The sequence below is a fragment of the Eurypyga helias genome, unplaced genomic scaffold (assembly GCF_000690775.1).
Source record: "Eurypyga helias isolate BGI_N326 unplaced genomic scaffold, ASM69077v1 scaffold39027, whole genome shotgun sequence".
In the NCBI taxonomy this organism is placed as follows: Eukaryota; Metazoa; Chordata; class Aves; order Eurypygiformes; family Eurypygidae; genus Eurypyga; species Eurypyga helias.
In genome coordinates, this window is record NW_010264344.1 from 1 (window position 1) to 17659 (window position 17659).

Sequence of the window (17659 nt, forward strand, 5' to 3'; positions counted from 1 at the left end):
TTATATATATATATAATATATTCTCATATATCTTATATATTTTCCCTCCACTGTCAGGAAATATATCTATATCCTTCTCATTAGGTAATGTAAAAAAACCTGCAAGTAGATGTAAAATAGTTAATTGAATTTAAATGGCATGACAGGCCTAAATACAAATAAGAATCAGGCAGTAACATTTTTTTACTACATGTACATTAATTTAATATGGGTACTAAATCCTCTACAGAGCTAGAGAAGTAGTGTTTTGAGTATTTTATGCCAAGAACTCATTGTTACACAGAATTAAAACATTCAGCCTTTGAACTATGCCTACCTGGCTTGCTATTTCTGAAGCTCTTTTCACTCGTCGTATTTCAGGGGTATATGGGCCAACTTGCATCCCTTTTCCTATAATTTCAGTCTCCAGATCCTTTTTATATTCTTTCTGAAGAAAAATGAAAAGAAAAAAACCCATAACTAATTCTGCAGTTATTTGTACATGCTGTCTTCAAAGCTGCTCTGATAGCATTGTCCAGACTTCAAAATAAATTCTTCACTTTCTTTAATTTTTTTTTTTATTTTATTGTGCACTGCTTATTCCTTTTAGCCCAAGTACATTTGAGAAGATTCTGTGTTTTTAACATCTCATTGTGCTTTACTTCCAAAGTAATCTTAAGAAATTCATTCTGTACTCACCTGGCTTACAATTTCAGAAGCTTTTTTGGCTCGTTGTATATCAGGCGTATCCATGCCCACCTCCATTCCCTTTCCTTTAATTTCATTCTCCAAGTCTTTCTTGTATTCTTTCTGAAAAGAATAGCATTGGAAACGCTCACATGTCTGACAGCCAAATTCTTTAAATGTTCCTACTTTAATCTGTGTGATTCCACTGAACAGCATGCTTCAAATACCAAATAAGTTTTTGGTACAACAGCATTAGTTTTATAGGATATATCTGCAAGACACTTATACTGTAGCAGCTGATCAGGTAAAAAATTCTTTTAGCAGACTGCTTACTTCAAATCTCAGTCTCTTTCACATCTACAGCTTAGGCAGCCGCAAACACAGACACACATAGATGAGACTTCTACTTCATATGTGCTTTGCAAGACTGGGGTTATAAGTCTTTAGCATCTTTATACTTCTGTTTATCATTTGGCCCTAACTAAACAAGCAGCTATATAAATCTAAAAGCAGTAGAGCCTACATCAACTGAACACAGCCCAGCCCAGGTGTGGTTCCTAACAAATAAGTGCCACCTGCAAATGACAGAAAGTCAAAGCTCTGGGAATTCTTAACTTTCCCTTGTACACTGATCATGCAACTGTTTGACTCTATGCAGCTCAACAGATTAGAACTTTGTGGTATTGCTACTGCCTAGATTGATGACCGCCTGTAATTCTCAATGGCAATAATTTGTTTCATTCTGTCAAATGGAAAGCTTGCACCAGGGATGGTACTGACCATGCTTGCAATTTCAGAAGCTTTCTTGGCTCGTCTTATCTCAGGAGTATCTGGACCAACTTGCATGCCTTTCCCTTTAATTTCAGTTTCCAGGTCCTTCTTGTATTGTTTCTGTGAAGACAAAACTTCATACATTATATTCACAATAGCTAGACAGTTTTGTAGATTTTGCACAGGAGATCCTATTTAAGATTTAGAATCAATCAAAAATCTCAGGTTGAGTCACGACTTTCAAGACTCTTGGCAAGCTTTTGTCAGAAAAACACTACAGGAGAAAACTAACAAACTACATGAGGAGAATGTACAAAACTCTACCACTGAATTTTTAATTTGGCAGAGGATGAGGGGAAATCAGTCCATACAGCCTGCTACAATTACCCTCCAAAATAAAGGGGAAGTTTAGCTCTGCAGAACACAGTGTAATAAGCTGGTACTTGGTGCCAGCCTAATTGAAACACATTTCACTTTTAAGAAAATATTTTATTTATGGAAAGACTACATGTTAGAAACTTAATACTATACAGAACTCTTTCCAGTGAACTTTCAGAGTACGAAGTTGTAATTTAATAGGTCTTTACTGAACCACAGCCATTAGGCAAGTGGCAGTACTCGTCCATGATTGTTGCTTTTTCCCCATAACATAAATTATAAATAAACAATAACCAGGAAACAAAATTAATAATTCATCTTCAGCTTCTCCAAGCAAGGATATATTTCTTGTTCATCAGCAAATTATATTAAAATGTAATACTGAAATATTGTATACATGGTTGTGCTTTTTCTTTAAATAAAAAATTAAGATTCTCAGGCAGTGTTATTTCTGCTACTATAGTAGTAATCATTCTTTTCTATTATAGTTTATCTCTGCCTGTAGAAAACAGGTACTTTTTTCAAAACTAATACATATCATTCAAACATTTTCTTCTTACTTTTCCTGTTTGTTAAATACTTTTTAGGTTGTATATGAGAAGGAAGTAGGAAAATATTCTTCTATTCAATTAAACAGCCAGTTCACTTATAGCCTAAGTTAGAAGAATAAGACCAAAAAGACTTTCAGTCTTCCATCTCTGTCCCATTCTGATGCAGAAATAAATGTGATAAAACAACTCTCTTCTTCCCAAACACAATTTTTTGCAAAAGTCTAAGTTATTCTGTGAGAGGACATCATCTCTCTCTTCCTCTCTGCTAAAGGTGGAATGGGAGACATTTCCTCCTATCTTCTTACTATGTAAAACAAGGAAAAGATAATGCTTGGAGTTACAGCAATGTATTCCTGCACTTGTTTACAGCGGTAAGGTTGACACTGTGCATGGCATTCCCTCTGGTTCTTATGGCTATGTATGTATGTGTGCAAATAAACATATATATACATAAACACACATATTAAATGAATATATAAACATATAAAATGAATACATCTACTACTCTGAAAGAACAACTCTCCGAAGGTATTAAGTGCACATGAGCTTTGCCTTTCCTCTTCCCTCCCCACACCCTCCAGCCCCATGGTTCCTCCCAGGCAGCTTGTGCAAGCTTATCCACAGGAGCTGCAGCCATGCCAGCGTCAGAGCCTGCAGCTCTGCTGAGCATGAGTTCCTCAGAGTGGTCTTCAAGAGACAGTACACAGACCAAGGAGTCTTCCACTCCCAGCCCTGCACAACAGGAGTAGATCACACCCTTATGTGCTTCCACATAATCTCCAGAGCAACTTAGACCAACACAGTTAATACCAAAGTTCATTTCTAAAAATATAATCTGGAAGGAGATTAATCTGAAATTAGGAGTAATCTGAAAATCTGAAATATTTGTCAGAAATTGGTTTTTTTCCAGAGCTTTTCTGTATTCTTAAAGCAAAACAGAAATAGCCTTAGCATCAATACTTACATATTTCATTGTAGATTATGTTTAAAAAATGAAACATTTTCAGTAAAATATAACTTTAAGAGGAAACTTTCTCTGACATCAATAACCTTGACTAGCATAACATACCTCATTTAGTATCTGAGCCGCATTTTTCACTCTAATCAAATCTGGTGTATCTTCAAACACTGTCATTCCTTTTCCTTTCATCCCTTCTTCCAGATCTTTTCTATATTCTTTCTAAGGATTTAAAAACAAGAGAGATTTCTCCACTTAATATTGTGTGCAAGATCTTGAAAAGAAATGCCACATTAAATGTCTGAAGGGTCTCTTTGAAATTTCTATGAAATATGAATTAGCTGAAGTACAGGTTTCAGAGTTAAAATAGAATTGGAAATTATCAAAAGGTAAAATGTTGAAAAAGTGAGAAGATTTTAATGCAGTCATGTATTTTCCTGTTGTGCTCTTGAAAAATAGTCCACCCCTATACAGCGCTAGCACATTGTTTAGGGGCCTCAGCTGCCTCTCTACAGACATTTTAACTGCAGTAGTGTTTGCTTTTACAGATCAATATATGTTCCTCTGTTCCACTAATGGCATTGCAATCAGAGTAGATGTCCTGAACACCATAGTAGGACCTGTTAAAATGACTGCTTGGTAAATTATAATGTAGAAGCAATAGTCCTACCATATTGCTTCTGTGCCCCTCAGACACTGCACTGATATGATCATCAATATTTAACAACTGCAGCCTTCAGAGCACTCAGATGTTCAGTATAAAATTAAAAGCACAGTAGAACGCACCCACTGATATTTGGTGCTTTTTCTTCCCAGTTCCTAGAGAACTGATGACATTAAAGTTTTGTAAGGATTTTAAATTGCTTTTCCCATCTCCAGGTTTGGAATAGGTTTTTTTAAGCAAGGAAACTAGAAAAAATTTAAAGAAAATACTTTTCAGAAAGATTTATATAGACATAAATTAACACTCCTAATCATGTATTTGATTTCATAAGCAGTAGTGAGCACCTTTATCTCTCTATAAGCTCTTTAATTAAACAGAAGGAAACCAGGTATTTTTAAACAACCTTCTATTTATCATCAGAAGCATGTCCTACAACAAGCAGGAAACAAGTTCTATTGATTGAGAATTATTAAATTCAGGTATCTTTTCTGAAGAAGTTGTGAATATGGTTCCAGAGAAGAAAGTTCTCATTGTTACAAAATGCAAAATATTTGCAGAATTCTCTACAGAAGGAAGGAAACCGAAAAAGCTGGAACACAGCTGACACTTTAAAAAAACAGTTATTGAACAAATAATTCATTTAATAACTCCAGGTTCTTCTTGGTTCATGCAGTATCTATCTAAAGTTTATTATGAACCTTCACACAAAAATACCAAGCTACATCCATGACTATGAAGAAATTTATCCTTTTGCTGAATCTTGAAAGATAATTAATTTGAACTAAGTAATCAAAGAATCATAGAATGGTTTGGGTTGGAAAGGACCTTAAAGATCATCAAGTTCCAACCCCCCTGCCATGGGCAGGGACACCTTCCACTAGACCAGGTTGCTCAAAGCCTCTTCCAGCCTGGCCTTGAACATTTCCAGGAAGGGGGCATCCACGACTTCTCACATCTCAATCTCCCCACTTTCAATTTAAACCCATTACCCCTTGTCCTGTCACTACAGGGCCTTGTAAAAAGTCCCCTCCCAGCTTCCTTGTAGGCCCCCTTCAGGTACTGGAAGGCTGCAGTAAGGTCTCCCTGGAGCCTCCTCTTCTCCAGGCTGAACAAGCCCAACTCTCTCAGCCTTTCATCATAGCAGAGGTGCTCCAGCCCTCTGAGCATCTTTGTGGCCTCCTCCTCAGTCCAACCAGTCTATATCCTTCTTATGTTGAGGGCTCCACAGCTGGATGCAGTACTTAGATTTTGGAATATGTTCCTTGAATGTGGGTATAAAATCATCTGAAATTCATGCAGCTGTGCATTAAAATAGCACTTCCACTTTCTCATATTCTCCCCATCTGGCTTATAAGCATGGTTAACTCCCTAAGTAATGAGTCATAAAAATTGAGGAGGTAAGAATTAGGGAACATCTTAGTACATGTTGCACTATGGAGGGAGATTATATCAAAATTTTCAAACTTGAACATTTACAGCACATCTGTGGCTGTGCATGCACTAACCATTCCTGCAGACATTAAGCATGCAGCAAGATTGGCTCAGTGAAATGAGTTAATGCATTTTTCCTTAGTCAGTAGGCGTACATGAGACATGTACGCACAGAATGGTACTGCACAAACAAGACCTTGTTTGAGACTTGTCTACCTGACAGCTAAGGTTGTCGGAATAAATTATTTATCAGAATATGAATAATAAAAAAATATCTGAAAAGCAAATCTTTCCTTTACCCACACAATTTGTTTAAAGCAGATTATATAATATCACAACTATACTATGGAATTTTAGTCATCTTTATTTTCATCCATAACATGTATGATAGATAATCATTTACATTTAATTAGTTAAAAGTGACGACACACAGTTCAATGCATCCACATAACACAACAGACTATCATAAACGTGAAACAGTCACTCAAAAGGAAAAACTGTCATCTGGACACCATCAGAAATCCTCCTTTCCACCCTTTCATCCAGCTGGAAAGCAAACTCCAGGCCCTCTCCAAAACCCTATCAAACAGATGTTTTTTGCAACATGCCTGGAAGGTCACCAAATCTGGGCTATTTGAATCCAGGGGAAGAACAAATTCCAAAACTGAGACCCTCAGAGAGAATATCCTGTCAACGATCCATTTTCTATGGAGTCATCTGATTTGTTCATTTAACTCTGTTTTTCTGGTTCAGGTGTGCTGAGCTTTATCATTTCCTTATATTCATAAGGAAACTTCAAAAAGTATTGATTAGTACTACAGGACTATTCAGAATATAAAATGACATGTCATAATTTCTACTTGTGCTTCATAACTTCACTCCTGCTTATAACTTTATAGTTAACTAGCAAGTTAACTGTAAGTTGTTCAGCACCCAGCAGCTTTTAGTCATGCTGCTTATTGTTCATTTATATCTTAACAACAACCACCAAAACAAGAGAAATAAAAATCCTCTACCTCTTTCAGAAAGTTAGTGACTTGTTTTATATGCAAAAACTCTGGAGTCTTGTCTAAATCCATTGAGGGTCTTCCCTTGATCCCTTCTTCAAAATCTTTGCGATACATTTTCTAATGAAGCAAAACCAACAATTACTGGTACATGCATGTATGTTTCCAAGAATATTTTAGAAAGAACACTGTAATCAGACCCAGAAATGAGCAACACTATAAATTATTTATCACATTAATAAACAACTTTATTACTCTTTTCATTATCTAGATTATCTAAACAAGACAGACACAAAAAATACATATAACTAAATACATATTTCCAAAGAGAATGTTTAAACTGATCTATGAAAGACACTATTTGGTAGGGAAAAGAGAGGACAAATGGCACACAAGGTAATGGTTTTAAACACATTTCTACCAAAAGGGTGGAATGATGTGTTTTCTATGACACACTGCAAAAATAATGGAAACTGTAGCAAAGGAAACACAGGGAAATTCTCTCAGGACAGATGGTGAAGCACTGGACTAGATTGTCTGGGAGATCACAAAACCTCCCAGGCATTGGAAGATTTTATTAAAAAGTTTAGAAAAATATGGCCTGATTTAGGATAGCCAGTGCTGTTCTGGAGCTCAGGAACAGTCCTTCCCCCTTGCTGAGCTCCCCAGCCTGAACAGGCAGCAGCACATTCCAGTTAAGGCATGGGGTCAGGCTGGGCTTTGCAGATTCAGTCACTCCCACCTGAGAACCCGCAGGATGGCATCCCTTCCCTCCAGAGTGTTGACCCCACCACACAGCTTGGTGTCATTGGCAAACTTGCTGAGGGTGCACTCAATCCCACCGTCCATGTCACTGATAAAGATGTTAAATAGCACCATAGATTGTCACCAGGTTCGTCAGGCATGAATAACAGAGAGAACTACTCAGTATTAATTCTACCATATCCTCAATTTATAAAACCTTTACAATCTGCTCCATATGTTTTCTTAACATGAGTACAAGATGTCTGTTACCTTCTCTGTTGATCTAAATTGCTAGTTCAAGCACAGTATTTTACTAACCTCACTTTGCATCTTTTGAGCCTCCTTTGAAACCTGATATATTGGTGTATCCACAAACTCCAGCATTGATCTGCCTTTACATTTTTCATAATTCTCTTTGTACTTGACCTATGAAAATGAACATAAATGCTGTTAACAGCCAAGAGAATGTGAGATCTGACTGCTTGCTATGGAGACAGGCCAATCCTCTCTTAGCCATACTCCTTAAGAATTTTTGACTTGGAAGATCCTCCCAAATTTAACCTGTTGGAGAAAGAGGGCAACTAGACAAGGAAATTTTTTCTGGAGTCGTTTATTCCTTAGCTTCAAAATCTCAGATGTAAAAATGGTGAAATTTGAAGACAGCATCAGTGAGGAGCATCAAGCACAATCCTTCAACCGACTGCATGATTTTCATTGAACTACCTATATCTGAACAGTTGGCAGCTTTTCATTAGGATCCCCTGTCATGTTTCCATTAAACAACACATTTACCATAACACCAAAATCTGCTTCACAGCCAGGCCCCACAGGTCTCTCTTTCAGGATCAGGAACACCATTCTGAAACACACTTTTGTTTGTACCTGTGGGAAGGAAAACTACTGTCTCGGTAGAGTCTGGTCTTGTACCAACATTCCCTTCACAGCTACCAATGGCCATGACGTTAAAGCTAGCAGCAAAATCACATTGAAGAACACAGGGTTAAGACACCAACATGCAACTTCTTGCTAATTCCTAAAGCAAATACACTTTCTTTGAAAACGTGTAGAAGCCTTCCAAACTCATTCATTCCCACTCTTCTGATTAAAACAGGCAAACACACTGTTTAGCTCACTTAATCTACCTGTGATATGGTGGAGTATTCTACACAAGCCATAAAGGAAAGCCAATAGCTACAAATCAAATATGATATTCAGAATCAATAATAATTTAATTTATTTGTCTCTTCAGAACTAGTAATGTCTGGATTTGAGAAAAGTATTAAAAACCTCCTTCCCTGTCAGGCTTCTGCACTGGGTTCAGATCCTGCAAAAACACTCTCCTCTTTCCTCATGGGGGGTCTCTGACTGAATATGCACAGTACACCATGGTAATTTGTTATGCAGATTTGTGTCTGATTTAATAACTGTTAGAATGCTGCATTTTTCTCCTTGCAAGATGTATTTATGATTGCATATACCTGACTTTGAAGCACAGCATTTTCTTTGTGATGGATTTGTTCAGCTGTATCTGGCGTGAAATGATAGAAGCCCTTGCTTTGCTTAAATGATTTCTTATATTCACACTGAAACAGAAAATATCCAAGAATGTTTTCAAAAACAAAAGTCAGGACGTTTGCAATTTAAATATGACTTAAATATGGGAGAAACAGCATAGAAGAAAGTATGTTTTAGGCCTCCCAACCTGGGAGTTCCACTACTAAACTTGAATTTAAAATATTGTAATGAAATGAGAAAAGAATAGAACAAAAAATAAATTTCAAAGTTCCTAGAGAAAATGCTTGTCCTGCTCATGCCAAAGTCAAATGGTTATGTTCACTAGATAATAACCATTATTATTTACATTAGAAATGCAAAGGAGCACATATGATGGTCTGGGTTTGCCTCCTAGTGGAAATAATTATAAATGTCACAGGACAAAAATCACTTCTATAGTGGAATCATACAGAAATTATCTCCATCTACAGATACTTACTTCATACTTTTACTCCACTCCTGAACTAATGGAACAAAATTTAAAAAAAAAAAAATTCTACAAAATCAAATTAGATAAATCTCACATTTTCCTACAGGCACCAGATTCCGCCTCCTAAGTCCTATTGTTCCATAAAATGAAACACATTTTTCAAAACAAAACAAAAAGATCAGTCTCTGTAAATCAGTTAACAGCACAGTGAGGAAGAATGTTTCCTACAGTGGAAGCAGACTTCAAGAAATATTTGGTATGCACTGTGGAGAGACAAGGAGAACACAAAGAAGGTATTGGAAAAGCATGGAGAAAAGCAGGAGAGTAAGCCATATTAAAATCAAAGAGACAACAGGGAGAGGTCAAATCTGAGAATGATTTTGAAAACGGGATTTCTCTAGACGACTTGTAGCTAGTCGAGACCTTAGGGATTGATGAAGCATCCTTCTTCCTGCTCACAGCAAGAAAAATATCCACCAGCATCTGGACAATGCAAAAATCAGAGTCTTGGTATTTATGCCCTCAGAAGAGGGCATAGATAATATAAATCAACCCTTCCTAGGCAATATAAAGAAATAAATTTTGCAAGAAGTGCAAAGAGCCTTAAGGGAAAGTCCAGGTTTCTTCTAATTAGAGATAAGATGACAAACTGGTGAAGTTCAAGTCTGAGGGTGTTCATTTAACCAGCAAAAAGAATGCCAATCTTACCTTACACTGAAGGAAACTAGAATTAGGCCAAAATGCACATGAAGATTGCAGGAAGTGAAAGCTACCAACTCATTTATCACCCATACAAAAAAGGATAGTCAGCTTCACATATCGGAGTGAGACAGACAAAAAGCAAACTTCAATTGACCAAAGAGCAACACAAAAATGAAGTAAAGTCTGGATTATTTTCGTTCTTTTAGACATTAGCTTCCATAAGCAGGCACTGACTCAGAAGATGACCCAACACACTACTAGTCATCAGGGCTAACCCTTTGTGTGTGAAGCACTCGCCTCCTGCACTCATCACCCACTCATGCCTTTCCACAGCACTGCTGCAGCCCTTCTGTGCTTTCTGAAGGAAAGACGACAAACACAGCTAACCAGCCTGCAAGCACCACAACAGAAGCTTCAGCACTGGACAGAAGCCAGTGTTTTTCTATCTCTTCCTCCCAGTTTCAACTTCCATCACAGTCCTCTGTCAGACCACCAGCTCCACCAAGGGGTATGTCTCGTCACATGGCGGAAAGGAGAATGTGCCTATTGCCTGATCCAGTGTGAGAAGCCTCAGACATTTAGAAAGGAAAAAAGGCTTAGAAAGCTCCAAGGGATGCTAGCACTCAAGAGGCTGTTTACAGCAGAAGTCCAAATACTAAACTAGCCTAATGGTCACTGTACAGAAACCTGCAGAGGAAAGCAACAAGTAAGATCTTTAGGCAAACCACGATTTGTAAGGAAAGAAGTATCTTAGATCAACAAAAGAAAAAAAAGACAAGGTTTCAGGCATGTAAGAAGAAACGCCTAAGTACCAGAAGTCATTGTGATTCTTACCCTGTATATTAGTTGTTCTAATAACCAAGATCTCTCCCTAAAAAGCCCTTTTTTTCTTCACTATATCCCCTAACTACTACTGTTACAACACCACAGCCTACTACAGACAAAACCATGAAGCAAATAGCAAAAAATTATGTATTCTACGGTGGCTATACATGCTATTTTTCAAATCATTCTTATAAAGGCAACTTACATCACTATGTGTTTTGCTGATATTTAAAGCATGGTTTAAATATAGGAGATTTGGTAGATCAGAGGCTGGATCATGTAGGCTTTCCAAATCTTTCTTGTAGTTCACCTGGAAAGAGAATTCAGGTTATGTAAAATAAAGATTAACAAAATAATTCACAGCTTCGTATTACAGTGTGGCCATCTGCAAACAGACAGCATTAAGTGTTTGCATGAACAACCTCTACCAGCCACTAGATGGTGGTCTTTTACTATTATTTGGAGGAAAGGAAAAATCGATAGAAGGATTCATTCTATTGAGCAAATATTTGGCAACTATTCAAACTTTTCCTCAAATAGGACACTTCAACAAAACCACACTTTGCATGACTTTTCACACCAGAAATGAACTATCATCTTTCCTCTTTTTTCTGCCTCGCACCCAGAAAATTAAATCAAGAGTATCTTCCTAAATATTTTGAGTTTACTCATTTTGAACACTGTTGATTCTTGTTCTTTTTTCTTGATTCAGGAATTACTCTAACTTTACAAATAAATAATTTGTATATAGAAAAGTTAAGGGGAAGTATTCCTGGATATTTTATTTAATACAGATTTCTTTCAGCAAAGATAAGCAATCTAGTCACCTAAGGCAAAAGTTAATCACTTAATGAAGTAGCAAAAGATAACTTCCTATCAGCCTATAATAGGATTTTCCACACTTCTGATAGCTGGGTGCCCATCTTTACAAGAGGAAGACTACACGCCTTACCTATCTTGGATGACAAATCTTTTAAACCAATCCCTTTAGTGACCTCCACATACGTATCATGTTCTTCACTTCAGACTTCAAATCATCAATACTCAATTTACATATCTCTTATAATAATTATCTCTTTAATTAATTTTTTAGGAAAAATTTAGATTTTGGAAATAATTACATATTCTATTGGACCCTTCCCAGAACCATCCTCTCGTGTGCCTGTTGGGTAGTGCTCCGCACTTTGGAAATGACAGACTACAGAATGAAGGGTTGACTCTGGGCTACCTGGGATCACAGCCTCAAAGAAGAGCTCACATTTTTAGCATTAGACACACTGGTAAATATATCATCCCAACAGCATTATCACTTGATAAAGATGTTTTCTCCATCCTGGCTCCAGCAGCAGGCACCCATTGCTGAATCTGGTAACTGCTGTACTTTGTAATGCCATTCAGAAGATCAACCAGCAGAATGAAGTCCAGAAGATAGACATCCAATTCCCAGCTATGCAACCCCCTTCTACAATCACTGGAGAGATGTCAGCACTTCACTCCTCTAAAGATAGGCATCTACAACAGGTCAGAAGAATTGCTCTCTATGCCTGTTTATTTCTTTCCTGAATACAAAGAAATATAAGGCAATTAGCTCAGAACAAGCAGCCATACCTTTTGACACAGAAAGTTAAGTGAGACGAATCTCATCAAAAATGGTTATGAAAACCTCTGCATGTCCTTGGAGAAGGGCTTTTTCAGAAGTAGAGAAAGAAATGGATAACATGCTCTACAGACACACCATATAGCAGGGACTACTGCTCAGAGTAATTCATAAGACAGAAAAAGAATATCTGCTTGAGAACAAATGTTAAGTTTCTCAGGATGTAAATGCATGTAAAATACAAATCAAGATCACTTACATCACTTGCCAAGGTGGATGCAATCTGTGCTTGCTTGAAGGAAGCACAGTCAAGAGGATTGTATTGGTGGCTCTTCATTTCCTTGTTGAACTGCTCTTTGTATCTCACCTTCCAACAGAACAAACATATCTAATATTAACATGCAGCACTTAAGGAAGGCACACAGCATTCAGACTACAAAGGAGCTTATTAAAGGCAATTTCTTTATCCATAAATCTTTAAACAATGAAGATGTTTAAGGAAGCTCAGTTTAGCCACACCCATGACTGTCTTGTGCTGGTTTCAAAGTAATTTTTATGTATCTGAATTTTACGAAAATTAAAAAAGTAATTTTAAGATTGTCATATGCGATTACTGGTGCTGAAGGATTTATAAAAAGAAACAGAAACAAAACCATATGACTCACAAGAGTAATCAAATAAACCAGAACTGACTAGCAATAATAATCTACTCATTGAGAATCATTCAATTGATAATTAACATCAAAAATGTTTTCATATGAAAAAATTTACAAGATCAATAAATAGTAAATCTTATAAAATAAATCACTCATAAATTTTTCAACCACTTGAAAGTGGGAGATCAGAACCAAACTTCCCACCTCCAGGTCCATGTGTCACCTGTGCTGTGCTGGGCTGTCACCAGAGCCCCCAGGTCTATTTTTAATTCTGCCAGAAACTTCCTAAGAGACCCCCCCAGGAATGCGCACCTCATTACAGTGTTAGAAAGCATAATTAAATTACTGTCTGCCACCACTTTCACGCGCTTATCTTCCTGTTCAAAAGAAGGGGAATGACAAGGCATATAAGAGGAAATGAGTAATACATAAATGTTGATGCAATGGCATTAAAAGTAAATAAATCTGAAAAATTCCATAAAACATGCTAAAGAACTGAATTCAGAATCTGCAAAAATTAAATCGAACAAATAGTAAATCTCCCTCCTTTGCCCCCCTTGTTGTGCATAATCATCAAACATCTGGAGACTTTGCAGACATGCCTTGCAGCTGGGCATAATGGAGGAGAATAAAGTTCAGTCTGAATTATGCTGCTTTCATGAATATCAGTCAGACACCTGATATCTGAGCCTATGCAACATCCATTATAATTTACCATGCTCTGCATTAAATAAATACGCAGCTTTTGCCTTACTCCTTTTTTCTCTATTCCCACATGAACATCTGAAAAAGTTGTTAAACCACCTCAAACAATCGCCTTCAAAAATTATTTGTTTCTCAGCTTTTATTGTGGGAAGAATTTTTTTTTGGTTTTTAGTTTTTCCTTGCCTCAAAAGGCTTTCAACAGGGTTTAGCTTACACAGCCACGTTATGTTCAGCCATGATGCCCACTAGTTCATTAGTCAGGATAACAAGAAACCAAAACTAAGCCACCTGAACAGAAACTAACCATATATGTTCAAGATACACATTATGATTCTAGCACTTATGGTACATTTTCAAAGGAAGGAAATCCTAAAACATTGTCACTTTTAAAGTGAAACTTCATCTGAACACACGATGAACTTCATAATCTTTCACACTAAATCTAGAAAAGAATATCTGTTGGCTCCTGGTAGATTCATCTGGTTCATATTGTTTGATATTTGCCTTGGCTTTGGATCAAGTGCAAAAGCATGTATCTGAATTCAAAGACACTGCCTTTTTCAAAGGCAGATCCACATTCTGTACAAGCAGCAAAAGAATAAATCAGCGGGTTTTTCTCTTTTAAAAGGTATATCCAAAACCTGCCTTTCAATAAAAATCAGGCAGTGCTGGAATATGTGATTTCAAAAGCCTTCTAAACCAGGGATCAAGTCAGTATGGTGAGCAAAATTGTCTTTTACTCCTTGGGCATCAGCTCACGTCATAATGACACCAGTAGCTGGATATTTAAACTGTTGTGCACGAAGGCTGTCTTCTTCCCAGCCAACAAACGTCCTCAAAGTCTGCATGCAGACCAAATGCACTAAATATAAGGCTAAATATAAGGAGACTGCCCACCAATCCAACTGCAAATGTTCTGTTGCAGTGAGGGATGTCTCAGTACCTTTAGGCCCTGCTACCTCGTCTGGCTTATTGCCTTTGCTCCCCCCTCCAACACCATCATTGCACATGTCGCTCTGGGGCAAAATGGAGGTCACACAATAATACCAGATGACCCTGGCAGTATCTGAAGAGTGCTTCCAGCAGTAATTTAACTCTACTTGTCATAGGGGATTCATCTCATTGAAAGCTACACATGCATTCACTTTCTCTTTTATCGGTATTTTCCTGTTTCCTTCTCCCTTTTGAAAGAAAGCGTGGGGTGGGAAAGGAGAAGGGAGAAGAACAAGCACAGGGGTGAGTCACTGAAGTAACACACACAGTACTTATCCTTCTTTTGAACAGGAGAAAGTTATGAATGCAGTTTAAAGGGGAAAAATACGCCTGGGAGAAAGAGTTCTGATTAAAAACAAGAAAGAAAAGTACTTCAGTGTTTTCTAAAACATCTGAAGGAGGGAGGTCTTAGCAACGCTGTAACATAGTGGATGAGCAAACAAAAAGTGGGAGTAGAAGTGACAGTTGTTAGTGGAAGCTTATCTACAAATTTCATCGTTAACCAAAAGGTTTACTTTAATAAGGACTTGAAATGATGGCTACTTATTTACCATCTTAATGAAAGTCTTAAGTTTGTTTATTTTTTTTAGATGGTGCATAGTGGGGGTTAATTTAAAAGAAATGCATGTAGGCTGCTATGTAATTGTTGCTGAAGAAAGAGCAGACTTTGCAGGCTTTTAACGCAACAACATCCCTGAAAAACCAAATTGGAATTAAATAAGGCCTGGATAAACAAACTTCTCATCAGCCTTGCACAAAACCTATAAAAGTCAGAACTGCAGCTGGACAGAGCAGTGTCTTTTGAAGCTTGACAGCAACATTCCTAAATCAAATATGTAGTTCAAAGCTGTTCACACAGGGAGTGTTCAGTTTCAGAAGTGGATGACATCACCCACTGTTCAGATTTACAAAGAAACTACAAAAATTGAATCATTCAACCACTGGGATCCCAGGATGAAGCAGAGACTTGCAGCTAAAGCATTTCCTCATGACCATATGAAAACATATTAGAAAAAATGAAAAACCTGTCAGAGCACATAGATATTGAAGGAAATGTAACATAAACAAAGAGCTAAATTAAAATATTGGTTTCTAAAAGCAAGAACAGAGTTTAAAGCAAAGAAAGACTGGGAAATTCTTAGGCTCTTTGTGGTGTTTCTGATAATCTCAAAGATACATTTTGAAAAACATTCTACCTCTAACAATTTTATTCCTGAAACAATAAGCACCAGATCCAGCATAAAATAGGAATATGCAAAATTACTCATCATAAAACCAATTATTGAACACCATAAGGGTGTTCATATCAGCAGCTCTTTGAAAAGCTAATAAAATGCATTAGAAGACAGAAAGAAGACACAAATAAGAGCATGTTTTTATAAAAAATAGAAAAAAACAAGTTATACAATGTACATTCAGCAAATTGACAAGTTGCATGTTTTCACATGAGCTAACACAGTTTCTGTTTTAAATTTGGTTTAAAATCAACAGATAGAGGTTACCACGTGCTGTGAGTAAATATACTAATACTGTGAGCTATTGTTTTTGCTGCTGCTGTTGTCACAAGCTTTGTTAAATAAAATCAAAAAACAAAGTAAAAAAGGAAAAAGAAAAAGAGAGCGAGAGGGGTACGCTGATTTTTGTAGTCTTGAGTGCCAGTCAAACATTAACACTATTTTCTTCACTTTGTTTGCCTTCCTGCTTGCCTTGATTGCTTTCTCCCTTCGTTACACCCACACTGCCTGACCTCTTCTTGCTCCTGTTCTCTATACTCCCTAAATTACCTACCCATATGCACCACATTAAAACATGTTATCATCTTCTCTTCCCATTACATCCATCAGAATTGTCAGCTTTGCAAATTTAATGTGAGGGTCAAATAACTAATATTTCTCTACATGTCACAGCTTATAGATTCATGCTATTAAGAGAGATTATCAACTTTCAGCACAAAAAAGTTTATAATGCTCCCATTTGCTAGAAAGAAATAGAAACCCTAAAAGCCAGGAAGTCTGGAGACAATAAAGAGATCATTAACTTTACTATTTTTTAAATAACGTAATTGTTACAAGCCTGCTTCGCGATCCTTGCACAAAGAGGACTGACATGACTGACCCACACTTAGGTCTCTTCCTCTCCTACAGCACAGGTGCATTCCTCCCCCCCTGCCCCACTACGCTCCTCTTTGGACACAGGGGTCATGCTCATTTTTCTGTGCTCTTGATTTATGATCAGTGTATCTAAGTGTTATGATGATTCAAATAATATATAAAAAAACATTAGACAACTCATGGCCACTGCCTTTCCTTCAGAGGAGGTGGGGAATTGCTGAGCACACCTCCCCACTGCTGAAGGCAGTCTGGTATTCTCAGCCCCCATGCTGCTGTATGCGCAAGGCTGGCAGTGCTGAAGACGCGTCAGGCCGAAGCACTGCCTCCCTTAATAAAAGTACGTGGCCCATCACACACACTGCAACCAGCCACAACAGTGTAGACTGAGGAGACAAGAGAAGGAAGGATCCCAAAACCTGGATCCAAGCCTAGTGGCTGAAGAGTCTGGACCATCAAAGTTTAGTAAGAATCTTCTTTAAAAATAAACTCTAAGCAAGCTACATTTTGTCAACTGCTTTCTTTCTTGCCACAACTTCTGCACTATTTGGACTCTCTAAAGAAGTTAAAATTGCACACCAAATGCTCTCTTCTGCAGAAGGATCTCAACTGGAACGGCTGCCATCCCAGTTCCTGGCAGTGAAGAGACTGTATTATATAGCCTTTGCAGATGCAGCATGCATTGTCCAAATGGAAAAGCACATCTAATAAATATGGGATAAAAAGTGCACTGATGAAGCCTATGATGCAGCTGGCTCAGCACCAGCCTGCAGGACCCCATGATCCAGCTGGTACTTTTTGATTGTTGCGATTGTTGGCCACAACCTTAAGGGTATCAGGCTTAGTGAGATGGAGAGGGCTATTGGAAAGGGACACATTTTGGTCCAATTTGCAACGAAAGGCAGCTGCAAGCCCACTA

At 37.5% G+C, this 17659-nt stretch overlaps 1 protein-coding gene across 1 annotated transcript in view; it reads right to left on the reverse strand.

The window, feature by feature from the left end:
• Positions 1-316: 316 nt before the first annotated feature.
• Positions 317-17659, reverse strand: part of NEBL (nebulette) — a gene marked incomplete at its 3' end in the record, with an annotated part of 43613 nt that continues 26270 nt past the window's right edge. Inside the window, exons 8-16 of the mRNA XM_010156366.1 lie at positions 12538-12645; positions 10887-10991; positions 8649-8753; positions 7489-7596; positions 6436-6546; positions 3436-3546; positions 1447-1557; positions 679-789; positions 317-427 (exon numbers count right to left, since the gene is read on the reverse strand). Of these exons, the coding sequence (XP_010154668.1) occupies positions 317-427; positions 679-789; positions 1447-1557; positions 3436-3546; positions 6436-6546; positions 7489-7596; positions 8649-8753; positions 10887-10991; positions 12538-12645 (981 nt within the window). The remainder of the gene's footprint in view (positions 428-678; positions 790-1446; positions 1558-3435; positions 3547-6435; positions 6547-7488; positions 7597-8648; positions 8754-10886; positions 10992-12537; positions 12646-17659) is intronic.